Raw genomic sequence first — 24,317 nt, 5'->3', positions numbered from 1 at the left:
AGTAGTGAGTTAAACAAGTCTTCACACTTAATTAGTAAACTTTGTATATTGCACACATTTTATTTGTTTCTCTTTGACTGGTTTTAACGTTCCCGAGACATTAAGTATAGGAAACACAAAGATGAAGTGATCAATTGATTTACTTAATTATGAACATATTCCACAAAGTCAGCTCGCATACAATTTCAGAGAAGTAGTACTCAAGAAAGGAAAAGAAAAATCGAGGAAAAAGAGTTTGGACGAGTTTAATAATATCATGGAGTGACTACGCGGGACTGAAGCGAATGGCAAATGATAGAAATAATTAGTTGCATCAACAAAGCATCAGCCTCAGCAACTGAAAGCCACAATAACTGCGTTTCATGAGGCAGATTTACAACAAGCATTGCTGTCAAATATTTCTGCAATGGGGAAATATTTGTAACTAACGCAGGTGAGTATAGTGAAATGATGTCTTGAATTAATAAGAAAAAGAGATAAGGCACTTTGTCCACAAATTTTATTCAGTAATTTACGACACGTTTCGTGACAGATGTTATTTCTTCCCTGCCATTTGTTATGGTGATGAACTTAAGTTTTATCATGGAATGGGTGCGATAGGGGCAAGCTTAACAGACAGATTTACAAATTTGGCAAAACTTGCTAGTCTAATTATTAAGATTTTTTTATCTATTCGACACGGATAGGGAGGCAAATCGTATTTATTAGCTGAAATTTATAATATTATCCTCCCCAATGCAATTGCATTGTTTCAAAATACGGATAAATTCTGCACATATGCAGAAAAATAAATCGGTGGAATAAGAATATACAACATGGCCGTGAAAAGAACACAGGTAATAAGGAAAAGAGACGCTTTTGGGACGGCGTTAAGTACGAAATTAGAAATAATTTTAATGGGCTTTCAATTGAAAATACTCTCCTGGGTAAAACATTTCACATCTGCAGAATAATGCACAACTTTAAATGATGCCCGTGAGTTTTGGGGCAGTGAGATTGTGACGACGCCAAATTTTTAATGATGCCAATGTCTTCGTAGAAAGGAAGTAAGCGATAAAGAACTGGATAAGTTTTTCGCCGACCAAGCAATCCCGACAAAGGCGTATCTTTGAAGACAGAGGGACACTACACTGGTTGGGGGTGTCCTTTGGGAAGAGTGTGACGTGTGAGGCGGCAGAAGTTCAACTTTTCCGTGAAATCAAACTAAAACGTCCAGTGCGAAGTCCAACTTTTGCTTAATGATGCCAGCCGCCTTGACCTCAATACTGGAAATGAATGACACTGGACGAATTGGCGTATTTACTCATGAACTTTGACCAGAATACAAACGTAATTTCAGAAGAAAATAAAATTCACGGTTGAAAATGGGTTTATCACATTGAAATGGGGGTTGGAAAAGCACGGCACGTGATGAGTGCCTGACAGCTGATCCATGGGTCCAGGATACAAATATATACAGTTGGAGGAGACTTCATGCATCCATCTTAAGATGCAAAAAATCCTGTGATAAAATCATTAACGAACGTTAGTTGCAGGAGCGGTCTGGAGTGGTTGTGGGCCCTAAGCTGGAGCTCATGATGGGGCCCTCCATATCAGGGGACTCGAGGGTCCTTCCCCGGAAAATATTAGGAAATTGCATGCCCAGAAATAGATTTTGACGCTATTCTGGCTTTTCAAAATCAGATAAAACTCAATAAAAAACATCAATATTGTATTAAAAAACACAGTGAATAATGAGAATTTTACTGCTTTTAAAATACAACATTGTATTATGATTCTATTTTCCACTTAGGGAATTGGTTCCTTGAAATGGCAATGAAATTTAAAAAAAAACATATATAGTAACCTTTTTGAACGACCCTTTCAAAAAAGCATAAGGCTCTCTGTTTTCTTCTGACACCTTTATTTTATTTATTTTTTATAAAATCTTATTACCTGAGTATGTTGTATATAAAGCATCTAGTGAAAACTAAGAATTTTATGATTGCAAAAAGTATTTGGTTCAAATAATCCGAGTCTCTTTTATCACACCTTTTGTATACGCTTCACATTAGACGCAATAGGATAGTTTCCTTCATCAAAGAAAACGAAAGGCATTGATTGAGATTCGTTACCCACCATTAGCGTATTCAAAATAGACAAATTATTTGGTTTTAGAAATAGCGGTTTAGACGAATGCTAATGGTCAATTTTAACCGCATTTGAAAAAGGCCAGATTGGCGCCCATGCGATGCCACTCCACGTGACGTCACAGGGACCTAGTTTCTATACGAATGGATAGGAGTTTTACATCGTCTGAGATTACCAATGCATGCATGAGGCACAGAGCTCAGGGAAGCATGTCTTAATAATCACCTATTAAAACTGGGTAAAGTCGGAAAGTTTTCTTTGTTTCATAAGGTATTAATAATCCTTATTTAAGCCAAGCGCTACCAGCTAGCAGGGTACTCTGCTACCTGCTAGCATCCTACGTCGTATCAGCGCTCAAAGCCTCGCCCCAAGGTCACCTCACACGCCGGCAGCGGGAACCAGAACGACGTCACACGGAGATTTCCCAGCATTCATACTTAGCCGTCGCGTTTTCGCGCGCTTGAAAATTTTCACTATTCATTTAATCGCGAAAAATAGAAATTGTCATTTAAAAATCTAAAACCGTGAAATATATACTCCAGGAGTAATAATCTTTCGATTTAGGCAATAAAAAATTGATAGGAAACCACCTTATTGCGTTGTGGAGGCCTCCAAACTTCGGGGCCCTCGGCGATCGCCGAAAAGCCGACCTGGTCAGACCACCTCTGGTTGGTTGCAATGGACTTTACAAAGGACATTATGATTTTGGTATTTAAACAAAGTGAATTAATAAATCATAAGTAAAAGTCGCAGAAAGTAATGAGCTAATTTCCAAACGATGCACAATATATTTTCACGTATTTTCTCCATGAAAACTTCGCTGATGATAAAATTCTGCATGGATTGCTGATGGATTCAATCAGCTTTCAAATTATTGTTTCAGAACTGGAAACTGAAAATGTTTTCTCTCCTCCTAAAAATACATTATATTCGTCCCTTAGAGTTAAATTTCTTTCAGCCAAATTAATATCTGCAATTAGAACAGGTTATAATGCATCCATGAGAGTTCAAATGTTTATACTTCGCATAGTTTGCGTCCCAATACTGTGCCCTCATTCAAACGGATGTCAAATGACGAACGCCAAAAATTTTAATGCTGGGGTGAACAATAAGCATTCCAGTAAAGATATTTCACAATATATCCACTTAAACAATGGGGAACATGCACAATTTTTTATAACCTGATGAATCGGAAGACCACTATCTAAAATGGATTTGGTAAAAATTTCACAGGTGACCTGCGGTTTTTTACTGAGATATCACTCTTAAAAAATAATTCTTTCTCGGCAGCCTGAAAACACTGCGTCATGGGGCAATGGACGCGTGACGTCACAGAACGATATCGCTAGAGACCATTGTTTATATTTTGACAAGAAAGTAAGTGGATGAATGATGGAACGGCATTTCGAGTAAATTATTGCTTTTGCTTCTTAATTAGTGATTTTCACTAATCTTAATTGATTATTTCATTCAAGCATAACAAGCATAATGGATGTAAACGAGAAAAAAGAGAGAAAGTTTTACAAATCTTGTGTCCTGCCCTGTTGCTCAAATACCTCAAATTCCACGCCGAAGAAGGTTTTCATTTATGTCCCGAAAGATTCGAAGAAGAGATTAAAATGGTTGAGAGCCTGCAGAAGAGACGTAAATTCTATCTCGAAATTATCAACAGCTTTCTGTTGTGAGGATCATTTCAGCGTACGTGCCAGTAAGGTTGCAAATCTTATTTTTGTGAGTTAAAAAAGATTGAATTGAGCCAAAGGATGTTATTGCCACGTAATATAAATTGAAAAGTTACAAACAATCACATCAAAGGAAAAACTTAATTATGAACGGAAAAAGTGTTATTATATTTCAAGAAAAGTATTATTATAAGATTTTTCTACCGTGTTGATGGAGACTTTCGCGGGGTGGTGCAGCATGCGCAGCAAGGTTTTCGGCTTGACCTTGCCGAGCATTTTTCTACCGGTTTAAGTACGTGTGCATGGAGCTTTGATACTTGCATTTTTCAATTCATATATATAAATAATTGAGCACAGGTTCCAGTGGCAATGAAGCTGACAAACTATGTGAACGTGAAGCTGAGTCAGAGGATGACCAGGAGAGTAGTTCAGGTATTTCCTCTCAAGTGTCATCAAGTGTTGGGGTTCAAGTACGCACTAAATTCAGGAGCAAACAAACGCAAATAAAGACATGTGTATCTGATAGGGCGACATCACCAAAAAAATAAAATATGTAAATACCCAGACACCCCCCATTCAAAGTTTGAAGAGAAGGAAAGTCAGTGAAACTTGTGCGGAGTCGAGCTCTGAGGAGGATGTGAGTGAAGAAGATGAGTACAGTTTTTCTGATAATTCATCTAATGACTAAGAAGCTTAATTTCTTAATGAAAATGACTCAGTTGAAAGAAAGCAAGTAGCAATTGCACGAATAAATTTATTTAATAGAAACCCTAAGCTATACATGGGTGTACCTGAAAACTGTAGCTTCATTCTGGGCACTCTTCAGAGAAACACAAATTTACATATGTCCATGATCATGCTAACTCTAAAAAAGATTAGACTTAATGAATGCTTTACTATTCTCTCTGATGACTTAAGCATATCATTCAACACAGCTAGTAGGGTATTTCATGATGCTGTTCCAAAAATATCCCAATGTATGAAACAGCTCATTATATGGCCAGCCAAGAAAAAGATATTAGAGTTACTGCCCATACCATTTCGATCAAGGTATAGCCATGTACAATCAATTATTGATTGCTTAGAAGTAGAGATAGAAAAACCATCGGACCCTGTAAAACAAGCTCTAACATGGTCGGAATACAAGTCTGCAAATACTCTGAAGTACTTGGTGTCTAGCTCACCTGATGGATTAATAAATTACATATCTAAGGGCTTTGGAGGTCGGATATCTGATTCACTGCTTGTAGAGCAATGTGATTACTTTAAATACTTGCCTTCTCATTGTGCTATGATGGCTGATCGGGGTTTCAAACACATTGATAGCTTTCTTGGTACAAAAGGCTGCAAATTAATCCCACCCCCCAGTGTTAAGTCTGAAGTTAAGAGCACCAAAAAGGAAGTAATGGAGACGAAAATATTGCCAGCTTGAGGATTCATGTTGAGCGTGTTATCAGACGCATTAGGGAATTTAAAATGTTAGTTTCTCATGCCTGTATAGATCACAATCTTATTACCTTGATGGATGATGTGATTATTATATCTTGTGGCTTAATTGATCTTCAGGCTCCATTAATAAAGTAGCACACTTGAAAAAATGCCGACAATGAAAGGGAGTGCAAAATAAATTTATTACAAAATATAACAAGAAGCATATGGGGCCAGTTCTGGGGTAACTAAAAAAAACTAATCATGTTTACAGCTGTTGAAAAGAATAGGAAAAATATTTTTCTCCCAAAACCTTGTGGCGGCAGCCACAACATTCATTACAAAATCATGGTCATACTCGATCCATAGACAAGAAATATTCTTTGTCTTCTCAAAATCAGGAGCAGCAACACAAAGTGCAGCTCCTTTTTTCTTTTTTTCAGAGATAGTGTCATATTATGAGACACATTTAGTTTGCTGAATGCCGAATCGTATTTTTGGTGAGTGAAGATGTTGTAATAATTCAGAATTATTAGGCATTAATCATACCTGAAACATATTTGTACATAAGTCTATTATTTCATTACTTATATTCTAACGACTATGGAGCTGATATAAGAGAACCGCATGATAAGTTTGGTATTAAAATTATGGGCAACTAATAATTAACCGCTGATGAAGGATAGTTTATTTGATTTCAAAAATAAGTATTTATAAACAGAAAACAATGTTAAAAGTTAAAATTTTTCCTATGCATTAAATAGCTTGCTTACCTGCTTGCTTTCACTCCACGCATCTCGGCGGCGACGAAAGAATCACTGTTTTTAAGGAAGGCGGCCACAATAAAGGAGTCTACCATAGGTAAATTGTCTGACTGCGCCTTCTTAAATCCCACTTCAGTCATTTTGTGAATCAGTTTTCTTTTCACCTCATTCCTCCAACAATCCCCCTCTTTTTTTATCAACAACTCCCTAACGACATTAAAGATCTGTCTTCATTGAAAAACTGCAGTATTTAGGCATCGAATTTTACGGAGAACTGAGGCCACTGAGACTGAATATTGTTCGCTGACGTCAACCCAATGAGAAAGCGTTCCGGGTCACGTGACTTTCGTCGATTTATTTAAGAATTTCATTACCATTTTACAGCATTTGTGATTGACGTAGACAACTTTGACTTATATATTCGGATTGGTGAGAAAATTCTCTATAAGATAGCCTACAATAACGGGAGAAACAAAGTTCATGCATGTTCCCCATTCAATTTTCAACTTTTTCGCAAACTGGAAACAAAAAGTAGGTGATAATAAGTTCCATAATTTCAGAAAGTATAATTCCCTCAGTTTTCATTTTAAATATTCTGCCTCCATAGCTTAAAATCCACTACCAGCGCATTGACTGCCACTCACAACACTTTAAACAACACAAAACTTTAAACATCAATTCTTAAATTTAAAATTTTATCTTATAAACTTAATTTTAAATTCTTAACTTTAAAAATCTATTAATAGTGCCAACGGACGTGATTTAAAGTTTCTAAGCCCAAAATTAATTAAATAAACACTACACCATACATATTTATGTAACTTTTCTTACTCCAACGCTAGTAAACATTAATTCATGGACGAAAAGTAAATATAAAATATAACAAAGCCTTACAGTTGTGAAAAAATACCATCTATAATGCTACTTTTGGTAACATAACGTCAGCTAATAAGTTGACCATAAAAAATTTTTAAACATATTCTAATGTCTTTTGAGGGTTTAACTACAAAACATTTTAATTGATGTTTGAAGCCTTCGAGTATTTTTTTTTATATTCAAGACATTTATTTAATCCTCTCATCATCTCCAGCTTAAAAATTAATTACAAATAACTTTCGTTATGTCAAATTTGAAAAGGATACATGAATTTCATGGACTCCTATGAAATACAAATAATGGACTCAAAGAATTGAAGGGCATTTCTCTCATTTCTCATCATGGCAATATGGGGGTAATTTCATCTATACCTTACTATGCTAGCAAGAAACTGGCATAAATACTGCCTGATAGTATTTCGATGCAGCAGAGAATACAATGAGAAGCAGATTGATTAGATTGACTTGACTGACTAAATATGGCGTTGGAGTTTGATTGACGTGGCATAATGACTAATGCCCATGAGCACGGCTCTAAAAGTCACGAAAACCTAGGAGAACAAGATGAAGACCCCAATGCAAAAGGCTGGAGGTGAAGCAACGTGTTGATTAACTCTTAATCATTGACTGATCGGTTTCGGGAAAAAACTGTGGGCCACATATGAAAGGGGACAATGGAGAAAAAAGCATATTATTGAGGTACAAAACAGCATCAGCATCGAGACATAATCAAAGTCAGATATTCCAGGAATAAGTTGAGGGCTGGCCATATCCGAAACAAAGACTAGGGATATTTAGTGAAGGACGTGCATGAGTGGCGGCAGGGTAAAGTCCTCGACTGCCAAACCGAAGGTCGCGGGTTCGAGTCCCGCCTGGGTAAGTTACCCTTATCCAGGGCATGGGCGTGTGTGAATGTCCTTCATTGTTAATTGTTAATTCCCCATTGTAAAGGCCGTAAATGTGCTGTTTATGGGGTAATGGAAATAAATGAATAAATAAATAAGTATTCCTGATGGATAGAGACCGCATGAAGGACTACGTCTGAGATGCTGCCACCAAAAATAAAAGGATTAAAAAACTTTAGAAAGTAATGAAAGAGAGGCCGAAGACGATCAGGATAACGGCTGCTGTTGATGCGATTGACATGAGATTAAGAATAAGACGTGGGTGGTCAAGGGAGAGGACTTCGTGTTCCCTTAGTCTGAATCGACCAGATAGAGATTTCTCAAATGCGCCAACCTTCCAAACATTTCCATCCAAGTTCGTTCCAAGCATTTCCAAGTTCAAGGAGGAGGGGATCATCGCCCACTTTGTTTTCGAATAAAATCTCTAATTTCTAAAAAATAAAAATTGATCTGCATTAAAAGATTCAAAGTCCAACATCTGTCGAGCACGATATTCGCCGTGGCCAACAGCGAGCTGCGAACTGTGCCGCACGTTCGAAAAATCGATGTCAATTCCGGCGTCGCAGGTGGTCGCAATTCCTGTTTTGGTATCATACTCTGTATATTTTTTAGTATATGTGGTGTAAATATCTCGAGGTAATTCGGTGATCCTCTTTTATAATCCTACATGAACACAAAATTTCGACGAAAGACAGGGTTTGCCATTTTGTATCGTATCGGCCACAAATAATACAACTGAGTCGTGAAAGTTGTCAAGAATTAACAATAATAAACTACATGATAACATTTTAAATGTTTGTTTCTATTGAAAAACTACAGAAGGTGTGGCATTAGTTTTAACATGCTGAATTTCGAAAAAAAATTCAATGCGGGCAATTTTTGCGAAATTTATTCAACTTTGAGGCCAAATAATTTGTTTAAACAATTAAGCTGTGAAAAACGGTTTGCGTCCAAACATGCACTAAAGTATTGGCAACAACCGTGTAAAGTTCCAAATTCCGCACTCAAAAAAATCGTTTTTGAGGTTCTGTCCAGCTTTTTTCGATTTCAGCCCACTGCGACCTTTCGTTGAAATCTTTCCTAGCATCCTCAGAGCTGAGGTAAGGTGCCGCAGTTCTATCATTTTGGGTGAATACGTATTTATACGAATCTGCATCAATTGGGTCGTCATTGATTAGTATTGTCTCGACCAATCATTTCAGTCATTTTTTTATTATTGTGTTCCAAATATTGCTATGAGCCAGGACGTGGTCCCTGTAGATGTTCTTGTTGTCGAGGCGGATCTCAACTGCCTACTTGGTGAGCTGGGCCCAATACTCTTCGGAACCACCTAGCTTTGCCACATCTACCCAGTTGATGCAGAATAGTATAAATACCCGGAAAGAGAGATCTGCGGTTTCTCACTTGAGCCATGAGGATGCTAAAAAAGTATTCCAGCCAAATGTCATCAACGTGGACCATATGACCGTGTAATACTCGAGAAGAATACTTTCTAACAAGGGGCGCACCTAGGAATTAAAGCTGGGGGGGTGTTTAGGTGCAACTAATACCGGGGAATGTGGGGGTATGGAATACCCACCAGGGGCGCCGACTTATAAAAAATATTGGGGGGGCCCATATCGGAGGTCTTGCCCCGGGAAGAGGTTAAATTCAAAGTGTGTCGCAGCACCTAAACACTACCATGATTCACACCACTTGATTCAGTTAACCCTTTATAACCCAGAGCTGCTTAAGGTAGAAATCAAATTTCAAGATTTTTTATTCTGAATAGATGAAAATTTTGCACTCTATCATAATTATTGAGGCAGATAAATATTTCGTCATCAAAATTTACACCCCAAAATAATACGTAGTTTAGATATTTCCTAAAAAGAGCTGAAAATTTATACATTTTTGACGTTACTTTGAAGCAACATTGGGTTATAATGGGTTAACCTGCTTAACCTAATAATTATTTGTTTCAGCACACGTTGTTGAATTTATTTTAAAAGGTAACTATTGTTAAACATGGGAAATAAAAATCACCAATATATTTTTGTGATTTCACAAAGCATTATATTACTTAATTATTTTCTTGAATTATTGAGGGGGCTCCGCCCCCCCAAACGAATCTTTGAGGGGGCCCGGGCCCCCTCAGGCCCCATGGAGTCGGCGCCACTGATACCCACCAGGATAAGCGATAGGTTCGAGATTAATAAATTGTGGAAGTTTAAGATAAGCGGTTCAAATGATGAGTTTTAGGGCTTTCTGAGGGATATTTGATTAATCCTTACACTATTCTATTAGTTATATCAATCCAATAAAGAAATTGGTTTAACGTAAAAATTTCTCTGAGCACTGGGAGCGAGGGGGGGAGGGGTTTTAAACCCAAACCCCTCCCCCCCTCGCTGAGCCACTGATTCTAACCACCCACCGTGAAAGCGTTAAATTTTTCATCGTTTCAAGAAACACAGGCAAATATATACATGAATTACCATCAGAAAAAATTCCCCTAGACTAGGAGGCGAAACATGAAACTTTGGCTTACCGAGTCACTGCACAGACCACTTCGCTATCCATGTTCCTGTATTACAATAACATTTACCGAGAAACTATAAAAAGTATGGTCTGCGCAGTGGACCAGAGAGCCAAACGTCAGTGTTGATGATGTCTTCTCGGGAGATCAGCCGGGTCAGGATGGACATTGCTGCCAACCAATTTCGATGGCCTTCTCTGCCATCGTCTTCAGGGCGAATTCTCAACAAGATTCGCCGGGAAAGCACCAAATCCTTCATCAAACGTCAGTGGTTCGATTCCCAATGCAGGAAATTTTTTCTCATGGCAATTCGTGTACATAATACCGTCGTTCACGCGGAAGACTTCGAAATTTCACACATACATACATGGTCAAATATTAGACCGAAAGTTCATTGAGACCGCTTCCAAGAATGCGGGAGCGATAATGTCAAGTGATGCGCGATTGCTCAGCCAATGACGAGACACTTTATTGTGCGATTGTTCATTCTGATACAATTCTGCGTATAATACACTCAATAAGTGGTGACTCAGAATCGATCAAACTGAAGAGTAAACATAAATGTCTTATCCTAACGCGTAGCGCAGGAGCTTAAACTTATCAGAAGGCGAGCATTGACATTCCACAAGAGGATCCAACCCTTTGTCATAGGGATTATTCGTCAACGTTGGAGACTTCGGTCGATCAGGGTGGAACGTGAAAGAGAATCACAATGATACCGTAAACGTGGTTTTCTTAGGCTGATTCTGATTCCAGCAGTTTCCCTTAACCTGCAGCATCAAGCTTTTAGTGATGTATTCCAAGCATTTAATTGTTCACCACTTGGATCGGCACTGGTGGTTTTATTTTTCTTGTACAAAGCCCTTGTTTTTCTGTGCTCATAAACTTTTGTTTGTGAAAGCAGCTCTATATCTGCTACAAATCTGGTAAGTGTTTATGAGCACAATTCAATAGTTAAGACATTAGTAGAGTTGAAATTATTACTTTTTTATTAATTACATTTATTTACTTTTATTATTAATATCTTTAAACACTAATAAGGTTTTTATGTGATAATTTCATGATAGCAACAGGTCTAGCAACATCAAAATTAAAACCTGCTTTGACTCAGCTTATTTCTGGGACAAAGTAGGTTGTACTTTTGAAAACCTTGTCTTCCTCCATTATAAATCCTTTTAATGCATGTATTGTTCTTCTCTCTAAGTCAAAGTAGTTCCAAAGCTGGCAAAACAACTGAATAAAAGTATGAAAACATACACAAAAATATCATTACATAACTGTGTCGGCATATCTTAAATATATTAAAATGAAACAAAACTAGCAGTAAGCAATATGCCGCGGCAGTTGGGGTCACAGGTTAAGCTACGTATTTGAATTATATTTACATCGAAAAGGATTTAAAATTGTGGATAATGTAATTCGATTACTTTTAAAATAAGTACTTAGGTAAAAAATAAAAATAAAACAACAGTCTTATTTTAATATTTTTTCTTTAAAACAATTTTTTTAAGCTTAAAACGCCTCTTTAATGTGTTTTAAATAAAATATATTAATTTCCTCTTGAATCCAATACTTTCTTTGGTCTTTGTTATTCTTACAATGCTTTTAAGTGGATGAAGTCGCCTTGGGCCAAAGTAACTCATTTTCAAGGGTAACGTTGGCCCAAGTAAAATATTTTTTAAATAAGCAAAATTTAAAAAAAGAGTTTAAAATTATAAAGATACTGTTCTAAAGTCTATATGGGTTATAATGCTCTAAAGGCTAGAAAAAGAGTAGAAAAAATAAGAGAAGAATCTTTAAAAAAAAAGGTTGAAAGTAGCATACGTTATATTTATGTGTGTTCACTTCACGTCCAATTTCCATTTTCTTTAGTGGAAGACTTCTCTTCGTCACTCAAACTAAGTATTTTAGAAATATTTTTGTTACATCTTCCGACATATACCATTTTATACCTTGCTTCTGCATACCCATAATAGTAGGTGCTACATCTTACGACTAACGTCTGACAAGTTTTTTGCCAACACTTCAAGATAACAGGTAATTTTTTAAAATATGTATTTTTTTAATCAACAATGAAATGGTTAATACCTAATAAAGTACCTATAAGTTCTTAGGACTTAGTGTAATAGCATGAAACTATGTATTTATTAATTTTATCGCTTCTTTATATTTGCAATAAAAATTTATATTTGTGATTTGTAGTAGATAAATTGTTATTATTTAGTACAAATAACAGAATACTGACGAAAGACTACTGGTGAATGAAAATAAACAAAGATTTTTATTGGTACAATAAAAAATTCTGAGTGCCATTAAAAAATTCAGTAGAAATTTAGAAAGGCTTTTTAAGTTCATTCTGCATGAATTTTCGCCCAGTAAAAGTCGAATCTATCGTTTTCTACCGCATTGGTGATTATAGTAACAGAATTACTAAGAAGAACTAAATTATCCTCGCGTAACAGTAATTTAGGTATTTCATTACTTGAAAATTCAATTTCAAGTTTTCCTGTGACAGTGGACATAGTTTTTAAATCCAAACTCCCACTGAACATACGAAATGTTTGAGTTTTTCATCATCAAAAGTTTTTGAATCAGTAAACATGGAAAATATTCATGGAAGACCGGAAAACGATGCCCATTCATCCCGTAAGTCCAAAAAGACCTCGACTTACAAGGAATAGCATGGGATAGGCAATTTGGAATAACAAATTGAAAACTTGTTTCCCAAACAGAAGTGGCATTAGAAAGAGCACGACCACGTGATAAATAAAATACCAAACACACCATGCCTCTAGAGTTAATTTGAGGAGTTAAAAATAGATCAGGATAAGGTTCTCATAGATTTATTTCACGCTGCAATTGCTTTGGAGATTTCAGTCGTGATATTTGAAAACTGCGAATGCGTGGATACAACGCCGCGAGTACACAAATCTAAAAAAATATTAAAGTAAACTTGTACCGATAGAGATGACACGATCAAGCCCCGACGAATTCCAATTCGAAAAAGCTCAAAATGTCATGTACACGATGCACCGGAATATATTGGGGTCGGAAAAGAAATTGCGATGGACCGAGATTGAAAATCAGAATTCTAGTGAGCGTATTCATCACGGGGGTTATCCCTGAGCCTGACTGCACTGACATCCGCATCGCACCCACATACCCGCCTCAACGGATTTTTAAAAGGGAGCACGTGATCTCTCCTCTCCAAAATTTCCAATTAATATTTCGCGGAACAAGTCGAAAATGATGGGATGTAATTTAAATTGGTAAACAATCATGATCCCTAATTCCTTTAGTGCTCCGTTGGCATCAGAAACCGATCAAATGCTGAACATAATTTGCAAAATATGGAAACAAACTCAAAGTGAAAATACGAGTCTATTGAATTATTAGTCACATAGAAATAAAAGGGATTTATCGCACCATTGGCCGACTCTAAGAGAAAACTCCGCAGAGCTTCCCTCTCATCATCTAAACGAAAGGTACTGATGTTCCCATCCCACCCATCTCCCTTTGTGTCTCCCCATCCTAGTTTTCGTCAAAAACCAAGCCTGTGGATGTCGTAGCGAATTAATAGACTAAAAAGATAATTTTTGATTTTCCCACTTATCGATTGTCGAGAAGAGTTGATAGTCAAGATAAATTTCATTTTTATAAATAAAATTCTCCCGTTAAGGAAGAGGAAATTAAAAAAACTTATAGTTTTTGAGAAAGGAGAATATAATGCAGGAAAAATGAAAATTTTAAATGGTCAAATCCATTGTAAGCGGAATTTTTTTATGTCAATTCAAAACGTGAAATTCACTTTCCAAATTTAGCCAGGCTTCACGTAAGAACATCAAAAGCCAAAGTATGTGAAGGCGAGATGAGCCCGTGAATCTTCTCCGATCGGAAAGCTCACATGACTGATGCGATACCAGCAGCGGCATGCGGAGGGATAAAAACAACGGAAAGTGATGAAACTATAAGTCAATAAAGATAATATTTCGAGATAAAGAACTCATATTGATGATGAAACCACAATGAACAGCCTCAGGAAGCTCATCTGTTTTGGAATAAACTCTTGATTAAAAGAGAAGATATTTCACTGAAGATAACAATAACCTGTTCAAAATTTCGCTTACAATCAATCGTGCTGATATCACCATGTTTCATTTTCGATATCACTAATGCCATCTCATAATGATTAACTTATTATTTAAATGTTTATATTTGTTAAACTCATACTTCGATTGCATGTACAACCTAAATCCATATACTTTTCCCACCTGATTCAAACTCCCTTCCAACGGCTTATTTGAAGATAAAAAAGTACCCATACAAAATGAGTACAAATCAAGTTTCGTACGGATAAGAACCCGAGAAATAGGTTTGACATTTAAATATATTAAAAAATACCTTTTAAATATGTATAATAAATTCTCATTGAGATAAAATATATACCAGATGATTCCTGACAATACGAGGGAAAGACTCCTAAAAGTAAGAAGTGACCAATCCGAAGAAGCTGAGAGAAGATACAGCTCAAACCTGGGAAAAATGTATGTCAACCGGCAATCGTGAACGGAATGGCATTTGAATTCTTGGATCCGTGGAGAAGATGAGGGAGTCGCTCGTTGAAACGGAGGAAGGAGAGATGGAAAATCCAATATTTCTCCATTTGCGTTACCATGGAATCTCACACCTTAGACAGAGCTGTTGACATTTTTCACCAAGACGGAAAATTACGGGAGAGATAACCACACAGCCGCAGGAGAAGAAAAATACTCCGCTGATTGGTGGTTTCCGCGTTGGAAAACTTATACAAAGAGTAGGTAAATTAAAAGTTACCGGCATTTTTCCACAAATACTAAAGATTTTGCGTTATGTTAATAAGACTTCTTCTCAAAACATCTCGCTCAAATATTCCGGAGGGGAAGAAAGTGAGGGGAAAGGAGAGTGGGAGGAGGGGAGGGGGTTTGCTGGAGAAATAATTGACCAATTTTCGGGAGGAATGAAAAAGTGTGTGAGAAGAGTTTCCAGTAAATTCAATAATATGTTGTAATTCAACCATATTAAGCCCAAAACAAACTCTCTTTATACGAAGAAAGTTAAAACCAAAAATGAAAAAGGAGATATCTTAAGCATAGGTAGAGATGCAACCACAGGTCATAGAGCCACTTAAAGCAGAAAAAACAAAACTAGTTTCTTAAACTAACCACTTCAGATAATGCAAGCGACCACGAACTATGCTAGTAAATTAGCCCTGACACATTATGAATAAATTTTTACGGTTTTATACAAAATATTGCTGCAGAGAAAAACTGTTATCTATTTTTAATGATATTATGGGCAACTATAAACCAGTGCTTATTAAGAGTACACATATACTTTTGCACCTATTCTACTGACGTCAAAGCGTTCATTATGGCTAAAGTACCAACCGTTGACCACAATGCCTTCATCAGAGTGTAAAATATGATAATAAAAGCGGTAGAATGGAGGACAAAAACAGAGGCCACAAGAAAATCCGCTGACCTTAATATGTTCTTGATAGGCAATCGTCTGGAAAGCCTATTCCATAGCGTTTGCAGCGAAATATTTATCTCATATTGAAGAGTAATAAATGAATTACGACCCTAAAGCTTTTACAGGTGGGATAATGATATTTCCATTCTATAAAAAAAACTCGACAAATAAAGCCTTATATAACACAAAATACTTTTTTTATGATGAAATCCATATCCTTGCACAACATATAGCAGTAGAAACAGGGTAGAGCAAAATTATATCCAGCAATTATTATAATACTGTTCATTTACGCTACGCCTAAGAAATTGCAGCTTCATTAGTGTCAATTCAAGAATAATGAGTTGAAGAAAGAAAATCAGGATATTTTTATGATATCGAATACATTTTAGAAGCCATAATTGCAAACTTAGTTTTCATTCTTAAACATTACTACTTAGCCATAAATTTTTGCCCGCCAATCTGGAAGGACCAAGGTGTGCAAATGACTTGATTCAGATCCTATGTCCTCGTAAATTATGTTACGGCAGCGTACAATAGTTAGAATTTTATGTGATATTATAAAATGAATATTTGCAAGTAGCCCTCATTGGAAAAATGGAGAAGGAATACTTTATGTGGTTAATAAATATAAAAATACAACGATTACCGTCAATTAATATTTAGCACTTTGTCAGCGAATTAACCGGATTTTCTATTATGATCTATTGGGTATAATGGACCGTAATAACAGTCGTTTCGAAGTTCCCCTCGCTCCTCGTCATTTGCATTAACCGAAGAGGAGAAAGGAATCGCATCTCGAAACTTCTCTCCTAGCCGACAACCCGTGAAATTTTCCAGCATTTACAATGTTCAAGGGAAAGAAGTTAGCAGTACAGGCGAGAGGGCTTCCGGCAAAAAGAAAAATCTACTCGCAGCTAAATGTTTGTAGCTTTGTTATTTACAGTGATATGAACAGCGGTATGTCTTTTTTAAATGGCACCATAGACGTGAACGCGGTTGTGGTCCCGGGCTCAAAGTGACTTTGGTGTTATATTTTGACTTGCTTTGTCATTTTTTTACTGCTAACTCCAGTAAGTGGACGAGTTTCTTATGCTTTCATAACGTTCTGTTTATGTTAATGGTCCACTGTGCAACATTTTTGAATAAGTCTTTAGGAGAGGAAATGAATTGCCGAATAAAAAATATATGCTTACCAATCTACAAACAAAGCTACAAGGAAGGCAATCATGCTGATTAATGTCCCCCGGACGGATAATGAACATTTGCTTGACACATTTTTGAATTTGCATCTGGACAAAAAGTAATTTCGGGTGGTCAAGATAAATGGGACACCCTGTATACTACAATGGAGCTTATTTCTTTATGGGAGCGAAGCTCGGACGTTGAAAGACGATATGTGGTGTTGCCGCAGAGTGATGAAGACATGGATCGACCGAGTATTTAATGAGGGAGTGCTAATAAGAGTGGGAGAAAGGATAAGTCCTCTAAAACTCTTAAGGATGATTTATGTTAGTTGGCCGCATTATGAGACATAATGCCCTGATGAAGACAATCGTAGGATAGGTGGAAGGGAAGAAGGGCAAGGGACTGCCCCGAATGAGTTACATAGGGCAGGTTATAAAAGGTGTAAAAGGGAATTAATACGTCGCTATGAAAAGGCTAGAGGATAGGAGAGCGGAATGGAGAGCTAAATCAAATCAATCTCACCACTGTTATCTTATAATAATGAAGGCAAATAAAGTCGAAATAAAAATTCGAGGGGGGAGTTTCCAGAAGATTTTTGTCGAGATGTTTTTAGACGAGACCGACCTTTGACTTTCGCATCCTCATGCTGATGTTCAGGGCAACGTTCCTCAGGCTCTGCGACCTCGACATCTTCCGCTTGAGACCAGGGGTGAGGGCTGAGTCAGGGCCGGTCCCTTCCTCGAAGAAGCTCTGGCTCCTCTGCAGCAGCCCGTCCGCCGTGGACTGCGCCTTCTGCAGATGCTTGTGCGGCAGCAGCGCTTTGATCCGCCGGGAGAGCGAACCCCGCAGCTCCAAATCCTCCGAGTGGCCCTCCATGGCCTCCATGAGCGACGAAGGGCCACGGGGAAATATCCACCGCAGTGGGCCTTTATCTGCGCCTCCACGAATTATCACCACTCGCACGAATCCGCCGAACGTAAATCATTTCCTCTCTTCCCATGAATTGAGCCCACACAGGTTCTTCGATCACGTTCAAACACATTTGCCGCTCTGCCTTTATGTCGCTGAATTCACTCGGAAGCCTTAGGAATATCGGGTGCTAAAAATTATATACATATAGATCAGGTGGAATGAACTTTTACTGCTTCAATTAATTCTGCACTGGCATATAACACTTCGAGACACGCATGTTAAGGCGACTTACGGGGTAGAATACAAATGTTCATAACGTTGTAAATGTTCAATCATTTTATCTTCTTGCGATATTATCTTTTTTGCCAGAATTTATATCTAAAGAATTTTCTACTTTTTCAAACATGGCAGCACATAAATAGCATTTCGTTTGCAGCAAAGTATCTTGGATATTTTAAATATATTACGTAGTTAATAAATAGTAAACCTTTAAATTTCCCTTCTGCCATGGACCAATAATTTATGCGGCGCACCTGGAGGTTTTCCTTGGGAACTGGTTGAGGGTTAACTGAACGCACCCAATTCAGTGACTCACAGCGGCAAGAAAGTTGTATTTACGTACTGGAAACTTATTAGGGGAGCCAAGAAAATTTATCATCTAATGTTTTGGTTTTTTCTCACCTTTGCACGTGATAGTGTAATAAAAATTTAATTAGCTAAACCTGATAATTCATACATTACAAACAAAAGTGAATTTTCAACGTTCTCAGAATGATTGCGGATAGACCTATTGATCCGGTCAACCGATGATCATTTTACGTCATGAAGCAGACTTATAATTTTGCGCTGATTACCGGCACGAAATACTGTAATTCATTCCCTCAAAAGAGGTTTGCCCTTTAATTAAGTATTCGCGGAATCGAAACTCTTATTGTTTAGAACGCAACTCAGAAGGTCCTCATGGTATATTGAGGAAACCCTTGAGGCCTCTCCTCTTCGTGATGGTTTCCTCGAAGCAGTTCAGTCATAGGTCAGTGAGGTCGGGACTAGGTGCCAACGGCAAAGACCTCTCTAACCGAAAAAAAGTGGAAAACGTTAACCGATCTGCACTTGACATTCCTTTCCCGACGGCTTCCCTTTGAAAGGAAGTGGAATTCTCGAGTTTTTATTCCCTACGAGGATCTCATGGAGTGCCTCGCCATTATTTTTTTCACTTTGATCCACAGAAAGGATCGCCTATTTCTTTTTTTTTCAAATCAGTTGTCGCTCCTGCTCCACTTTGCCTCCAGTTGGCGAATGAAGGGCCCACCGTCGTCAGCCATCCCCCCCCGTACGACCAACTTCTCCTCCCCACTCCCGCACTCGAGAAATCCTTTCTTCAAATGCGAAGACGACGGTGGCGACCGGAACAAAAGACGACCGTCGCTCGCAACGGCGACGAGCCAGACTTCTCCTGCCCGCGAACATATATTCTGAATTCTCTACGCCGCACGGCCCACGAGTGATGCGGCAACCGTTCAATCTTAAAGACGCTAAGTTACACCTCAGCGATAGCTTCGCCGCCAATATGGTACTACCGTAGTTGAGGATGTTAAAACTCCCTTATACGACGGAAATCTACCCCTTGACCGCTAATAAGAATGTTTCTTATCCTTCCCTGTGTTCTTCTCGCAGATCAGGTTCGTTTATCCACACATCATTATCAACATGGCGACTAAAACGCCACCACTACAGTACTGAAAACCTTTGCCGTAGGTAGATATGCTACCCAAGATGAAGAAAAATAATTGTATGAACACATTAATCACTTTTTTCTCACACATAAAATTTTCTTTAACGCAGATTCCCACCATAGCGGTCACTACGCCTCCAATATGGAACTAAAAACCACGATAATTTATGCAAACATTTTCCATGGAGACGGAAATTAACTTCATGACCACCATGACCATGACACCGAACATGCGCTTCTCACAAATAATTTTCCATCCCCTTCTGCCGAGTGAACAAGGATTTTACTACCACAAATCTTGAGAAGCACTCCAAGGCTACGGTAATCTCGAAGACATGTCGTGTACAAGCGGTGGAAAGCTAGGCACGCAGTGACTCAGAGCAGGCGCCCTCTTCCGGCGGTATATCCCAATGTTTATATTCGTGCTCCTACGCTTCCTCTTTCACGGTCGTGCCCTTGCGATATTTCAGCAGCAAGCGCACGGAAAGAGATTTGCCCACCCCATCGGAGGCGCAAGGAAATTGGGTGGGAGCGGGAAGAGAACTCTTTCGCCAAGCGCAGTAGAACACCCGTCACGTACACACATAATAACAAGAGCCATTCGATTTATCCCAGCAAGGACCCCACTTTCAGAATTCACTCGCTAGGCACCAAGTCTCGTTCTTTACCACCATGATGTCACTGAAGCGTGAGCTTTGACGGAGAAGAATGAAGGAGTCACTTCACCTAAGATATTCACAACTGAGGCTGTCAAAGCCGAGTCACTTTCCGGGATAAGAGCGGGCGCGAATGGCTGTTGAACTTAACTCAAGGTTTGAAACAACTGCTGCTGTGTTTACGCGCACAGGCCCATCGAGATATAAAAATAAAAAGAATCGACCGACAGAGTAAAGGAATGCACGCATTCCATCCTCGCAATCAGATAAGGGGCGACGCCTTATCAGTGAAAAATGGCTGAAACGAGAAGAAGGCTTTGCTTCGCGGGGATTGTGTCGACAAGCCACCGTGAAATGAAGAAGGAAGCTCCTTTGATTCCGTCAAATACCCGCACTCGAATGAGATTCTCATCCCCTCATCCGGAAATTAAACCAAGCCCACCAGCGAGCGCGTATTCCTCGTCAGATTACACAATTAAGTATGCGAGCACTTTTGCATTCATATTACTATCTCTCTTGAGACCTAAGATAGTAGTCATGTAAATAAGATGTGAGGCCCCGTCTCACAGCAACACCGCAAGTTCGAGCTCACGGCTAGGAGTAAAGCCGAATACCACATTACACTTGCACATGTCACGTTGGGGTCTCCAATTCGAAGCATGACGGTATGGTGTTAATCCTTGGAGAAGTCGCACACCACTTGCATCCGAGGATGTATTTGATTTGAACGTATAGGCTTCGAAAAACTTCCCACAGTTCCCCCCACACCTACGAGGCGCAAAGTTTTAGACACTACATCACAATTGCTTTCGGTGTCGAAGCCCAGCTTCGCCACAAAGAGTAGTCCTCGTCAACATGGAAGCACTTTGGGACGCGTCAAGGCAGCCAGACCACAACACACTCGAGAAACACTCCGATATCTAAATAGAACGCGTAATTCAAAGCGAGTGCTGAGCAGAGGCCCCCGGAGGCCTAGAACGCGCGACGCTTACACACGCACGGCGGCGCGAAGTCCCCGGACTCCGAGCCGAGTGATCGCGAGAGCAGTTGCGAAAGCCAGGACTGGAGAGCGGCGGAGTCGGGAAGAATGCCGAGACGATAAGAGCGACACGAAGCGAGAGTCTAACTATTTCGATTACGCACCTTCGATTATCTCAGCTCGCCTCATTTGATAGCGCTATCGGATAGTCAATGTCGTCACCGTTCGAGTCCAAGGTTCCAGGGAATCTTTTTATGTTTATTCCCGCTTCGAGAAAAACGGAAATGAATTGACGCGTGTACAAATAAAGTGCCTTCGAGTGCGATAGGGAAGTTATGATTCAGGAATTCAACAGAAGGGTGCCCGTTAATCACCTGGAGGGCATTTCAAGGCGTCAAAGCTCACGTTGGGCACTGTTTCTTCACTGCCCAGTAAGTTACGGACTACATACTTACAGAACCTTCACGTTGCAACTCGTAGTATTTGGCATTTATTTTAGGGCATGTACATAACAATACGTTCTACGTCGATAAAAATTAATTGAATTCGTAAATTTTATCCGTAATTTAATGGCTTTCTGGCTGTACAGATGGAGAATAAAATGGACATTTAAAAATTTAAAATTTTTATAGCTACTATAGCGACTATAGCTACCTCATTTCTTTCTCTATTACACCTATAGTACGAATGTTACGTCCGGTCGTCCGCCTTACTAGAGACTAAACTATGAAGAATTCCTCTTTGCAGTTGAGAAATGCATGCTACTCAGAGTAGCGCTAAAGAATTCTACAATACGAGTGATGTCGCAACAAAAACCCAAGGGTGAAACGAAGCCTATCAACTTCTCAGAGAAATTTGAACCCGCCCAAATACTTCATGCGGTCGACAAACTTTGCTAATGAATTAGTTTTCGAGTGGATGTCACGCGACGGTTAAGAATACATTCAAATTCACGAGCGGACACATCACGTAAATATTGAGCCCACGAGACTCTCCGCTAATTTTTCTTATTAGGTTGGTGTGGTGGCCAGAGTGTCGGCTTTCCACCCAGTGGATCTGGGTTCAAATTCCGGCAGTAGTAGAGACTTTTCAGAGACTTGCTGATCTCTGCTTGAGTACCTTGTGGAACCAAGTGCAATATTCCGTCCGTCGCATAAGACCAGCCTTGGTGTCTTTCTGTAAGAGCAGTCTCTGCTGCCGATGTGTGGTTTGTCTCCACCCTTCCTTCCATACCCTTGGGCATAAATTACCTTAGCTGCGGGTCACCTTCTCCACATATTAAGAAGACAACGTCAATCCACTGACAACGAAAATTTTGCGATACAAGCGATCACTTTTATTCAACATTTAGTAAATGGCAAAGACATGCGAGAAATTTGTCTTTAGTCATGTTTATGGAATAAATTGCAGTGGGTGTACTTCATTTCTTTCTATCGGCTGAACTGGTGGAACTGTTCAAAATGCTCAATAGAATACGCTATAAATTTTAATAGTTAATATTCGGCTACGATATTTGCTAATCATTGAACAGTAGGCGAACATGTGAGTAACTTTAATCCCGAAATTTTCAATAAACTTCAGACAGATCGTAAAAGTGATGCAATTCAGCAAATATGAATAACCAGGGACTAAATTTACCTCCGTAACGTGCAATTATTGATCAACACATCTCAACTTTTGTCAAAACAATTAAGGGTTGGAGACATTAAACTTTCCAAGGTAGCCCTTCACTCATGCTCTGTTGACATTTTAAAAAATTGTTTTTTATTATTTATTCATTTTTTCAATTCAGTCGTTTGTTTCATCCATTAACTGACTATTTAACGAATTTTCTTTTATTTCTGCAATATTAAAAATATTACGTTCAAATTTCAATAGCAATTTTACCCGCACAACTGCAACAACTGTTTGTGCTTCGTAGGCTTCCGCAGTGATTAAGTTGATAATAAATTTTCGGGTTAATTCCGCGTCGATTCATTTTTGGCGGACGACACTTTCGGGCGCGTTCCAGCTCTCGTCTTCGGGTCCAAAAAAATAGAAAAAAAAACGAAGAACGAAAAGTATAACATAATGTAGCATGACCACTTAAGATTCTCATACTTATTGGACCAATCCAAACTAACGGCTTCACAACTATTACTTTCTCGGATGAGAAAGTAAAAGAAAGGTGCTAATTCGCAGTCGTCCGCCCGCACCTTGAATATGCAGCGAGCGTATGGAATCTGGTGCAGAGAGACTTAATCCGCGAACTGAACAAAATAAAAAGGAAGGCTGCGCGGTTCGTCGAAAACCGCTACGGGCGTACAGACAGCGTTACTCAGATGTTAAGCGAATTAGGCTGGGAGCCGCTGGAGACTCGGAGGCTGCGCGCTAGGCTTAGATTGCTTGAACAATTGAAAATAGATCTTTAAGAGCGACACAGAGGACTTAATATTAAAGCCACACAATATTTCCAGGCCCGATAGAAGTGATAAGTTAAGAGAGATGTTTTTCCGAACGGATAGATATGGGAATTCGTTTTTCCCCCGAGCCATAATGGACTTAAATAAACGCTAGTCCCAACTTCGTTAGAGCAATTCATTTTTTTTTATCTGTAAACAGCTAGTGTCCTAACACCCCCCGCCACACGCCTTTTAGGCGGCTTGCGGGGTATTATGTTGGTGTAGATGTAGAATTATTCTTTGTACTTTTGGAAGATAAAGTAAACGCGAAGGTAACTCATTTCAACTCGCATTACAACACTCTGACTCAGTCTCCAACCAACCATGGCATTCGTACATATATATTCCGCTCATACATTTGTGCGACTCTACGTCAAACTTTCGCCGCGTTTAATTGCCGAATGGAGTGGAAAACGCTCATCACGAGAGCCTCGTGGGCGCCGCTAATTGCCGTTCTTAGACGGGACGGGCGTTTTCGGGGCAACGCCCTCTAAGCAATCACAAGCGGCACGCGGCGGCCGAGATTACGCAGAATTGAGTGCGCAGATGTTCCGTGATAAGGCCTCGTGAAATTTGGCGCTCGCAAACAAAGAGGCCCG

The 24,317-nt window shown here is 38.9% G+C and overlaps 1 protein-coding gene across 2 annotated transcripts in view; it reads right to left on the bottom strand.

Annotated features, from left to right (window-relative positions):
• LOC124163575 overlaps nt 1-21,370 on the bottom strand; it is a 286,499-nt gene extending 265,129 nt beyond the window's left edge. For both annotated transcript variants that reach the window (XM_046540564.1, XM_046540565.1), the window contains exon 1: nt 17,623-21,370. In XM_046540564.1, coding sequence (XP_046396520.1) covers nt 17,623-17,883 — 261 coding nt within the window. In that variant the 5' untranslated portion in view covers nt 17,884-21,370. The remainder of the gene's footprint in view (nt 1-17,622) is intronic.
• Between the last annotated feature and the right edge of the window lie 2,947 nt (nt 21,371-24,317).

Source organism: Ischnura elegans, chromosome 8, assembly GCF_921293095.1.
Source record: "Ischnura elegans chromosome 8, ioIscEleg1.1, whole genome shotgun sequence".
In the NCBI taxonomy this organism is placed as follows: Eukaryota; Metazoa; Arthropoda; class Insecta; order Odonata; family Coenagrionidae; genus Ischnura; species Ischnura elegans.
The sequence above is the reverse complement of the archived record's forward strand: the minus strand, read 5'-3'. Positions and strand labels throughout refer to the sequence as shown.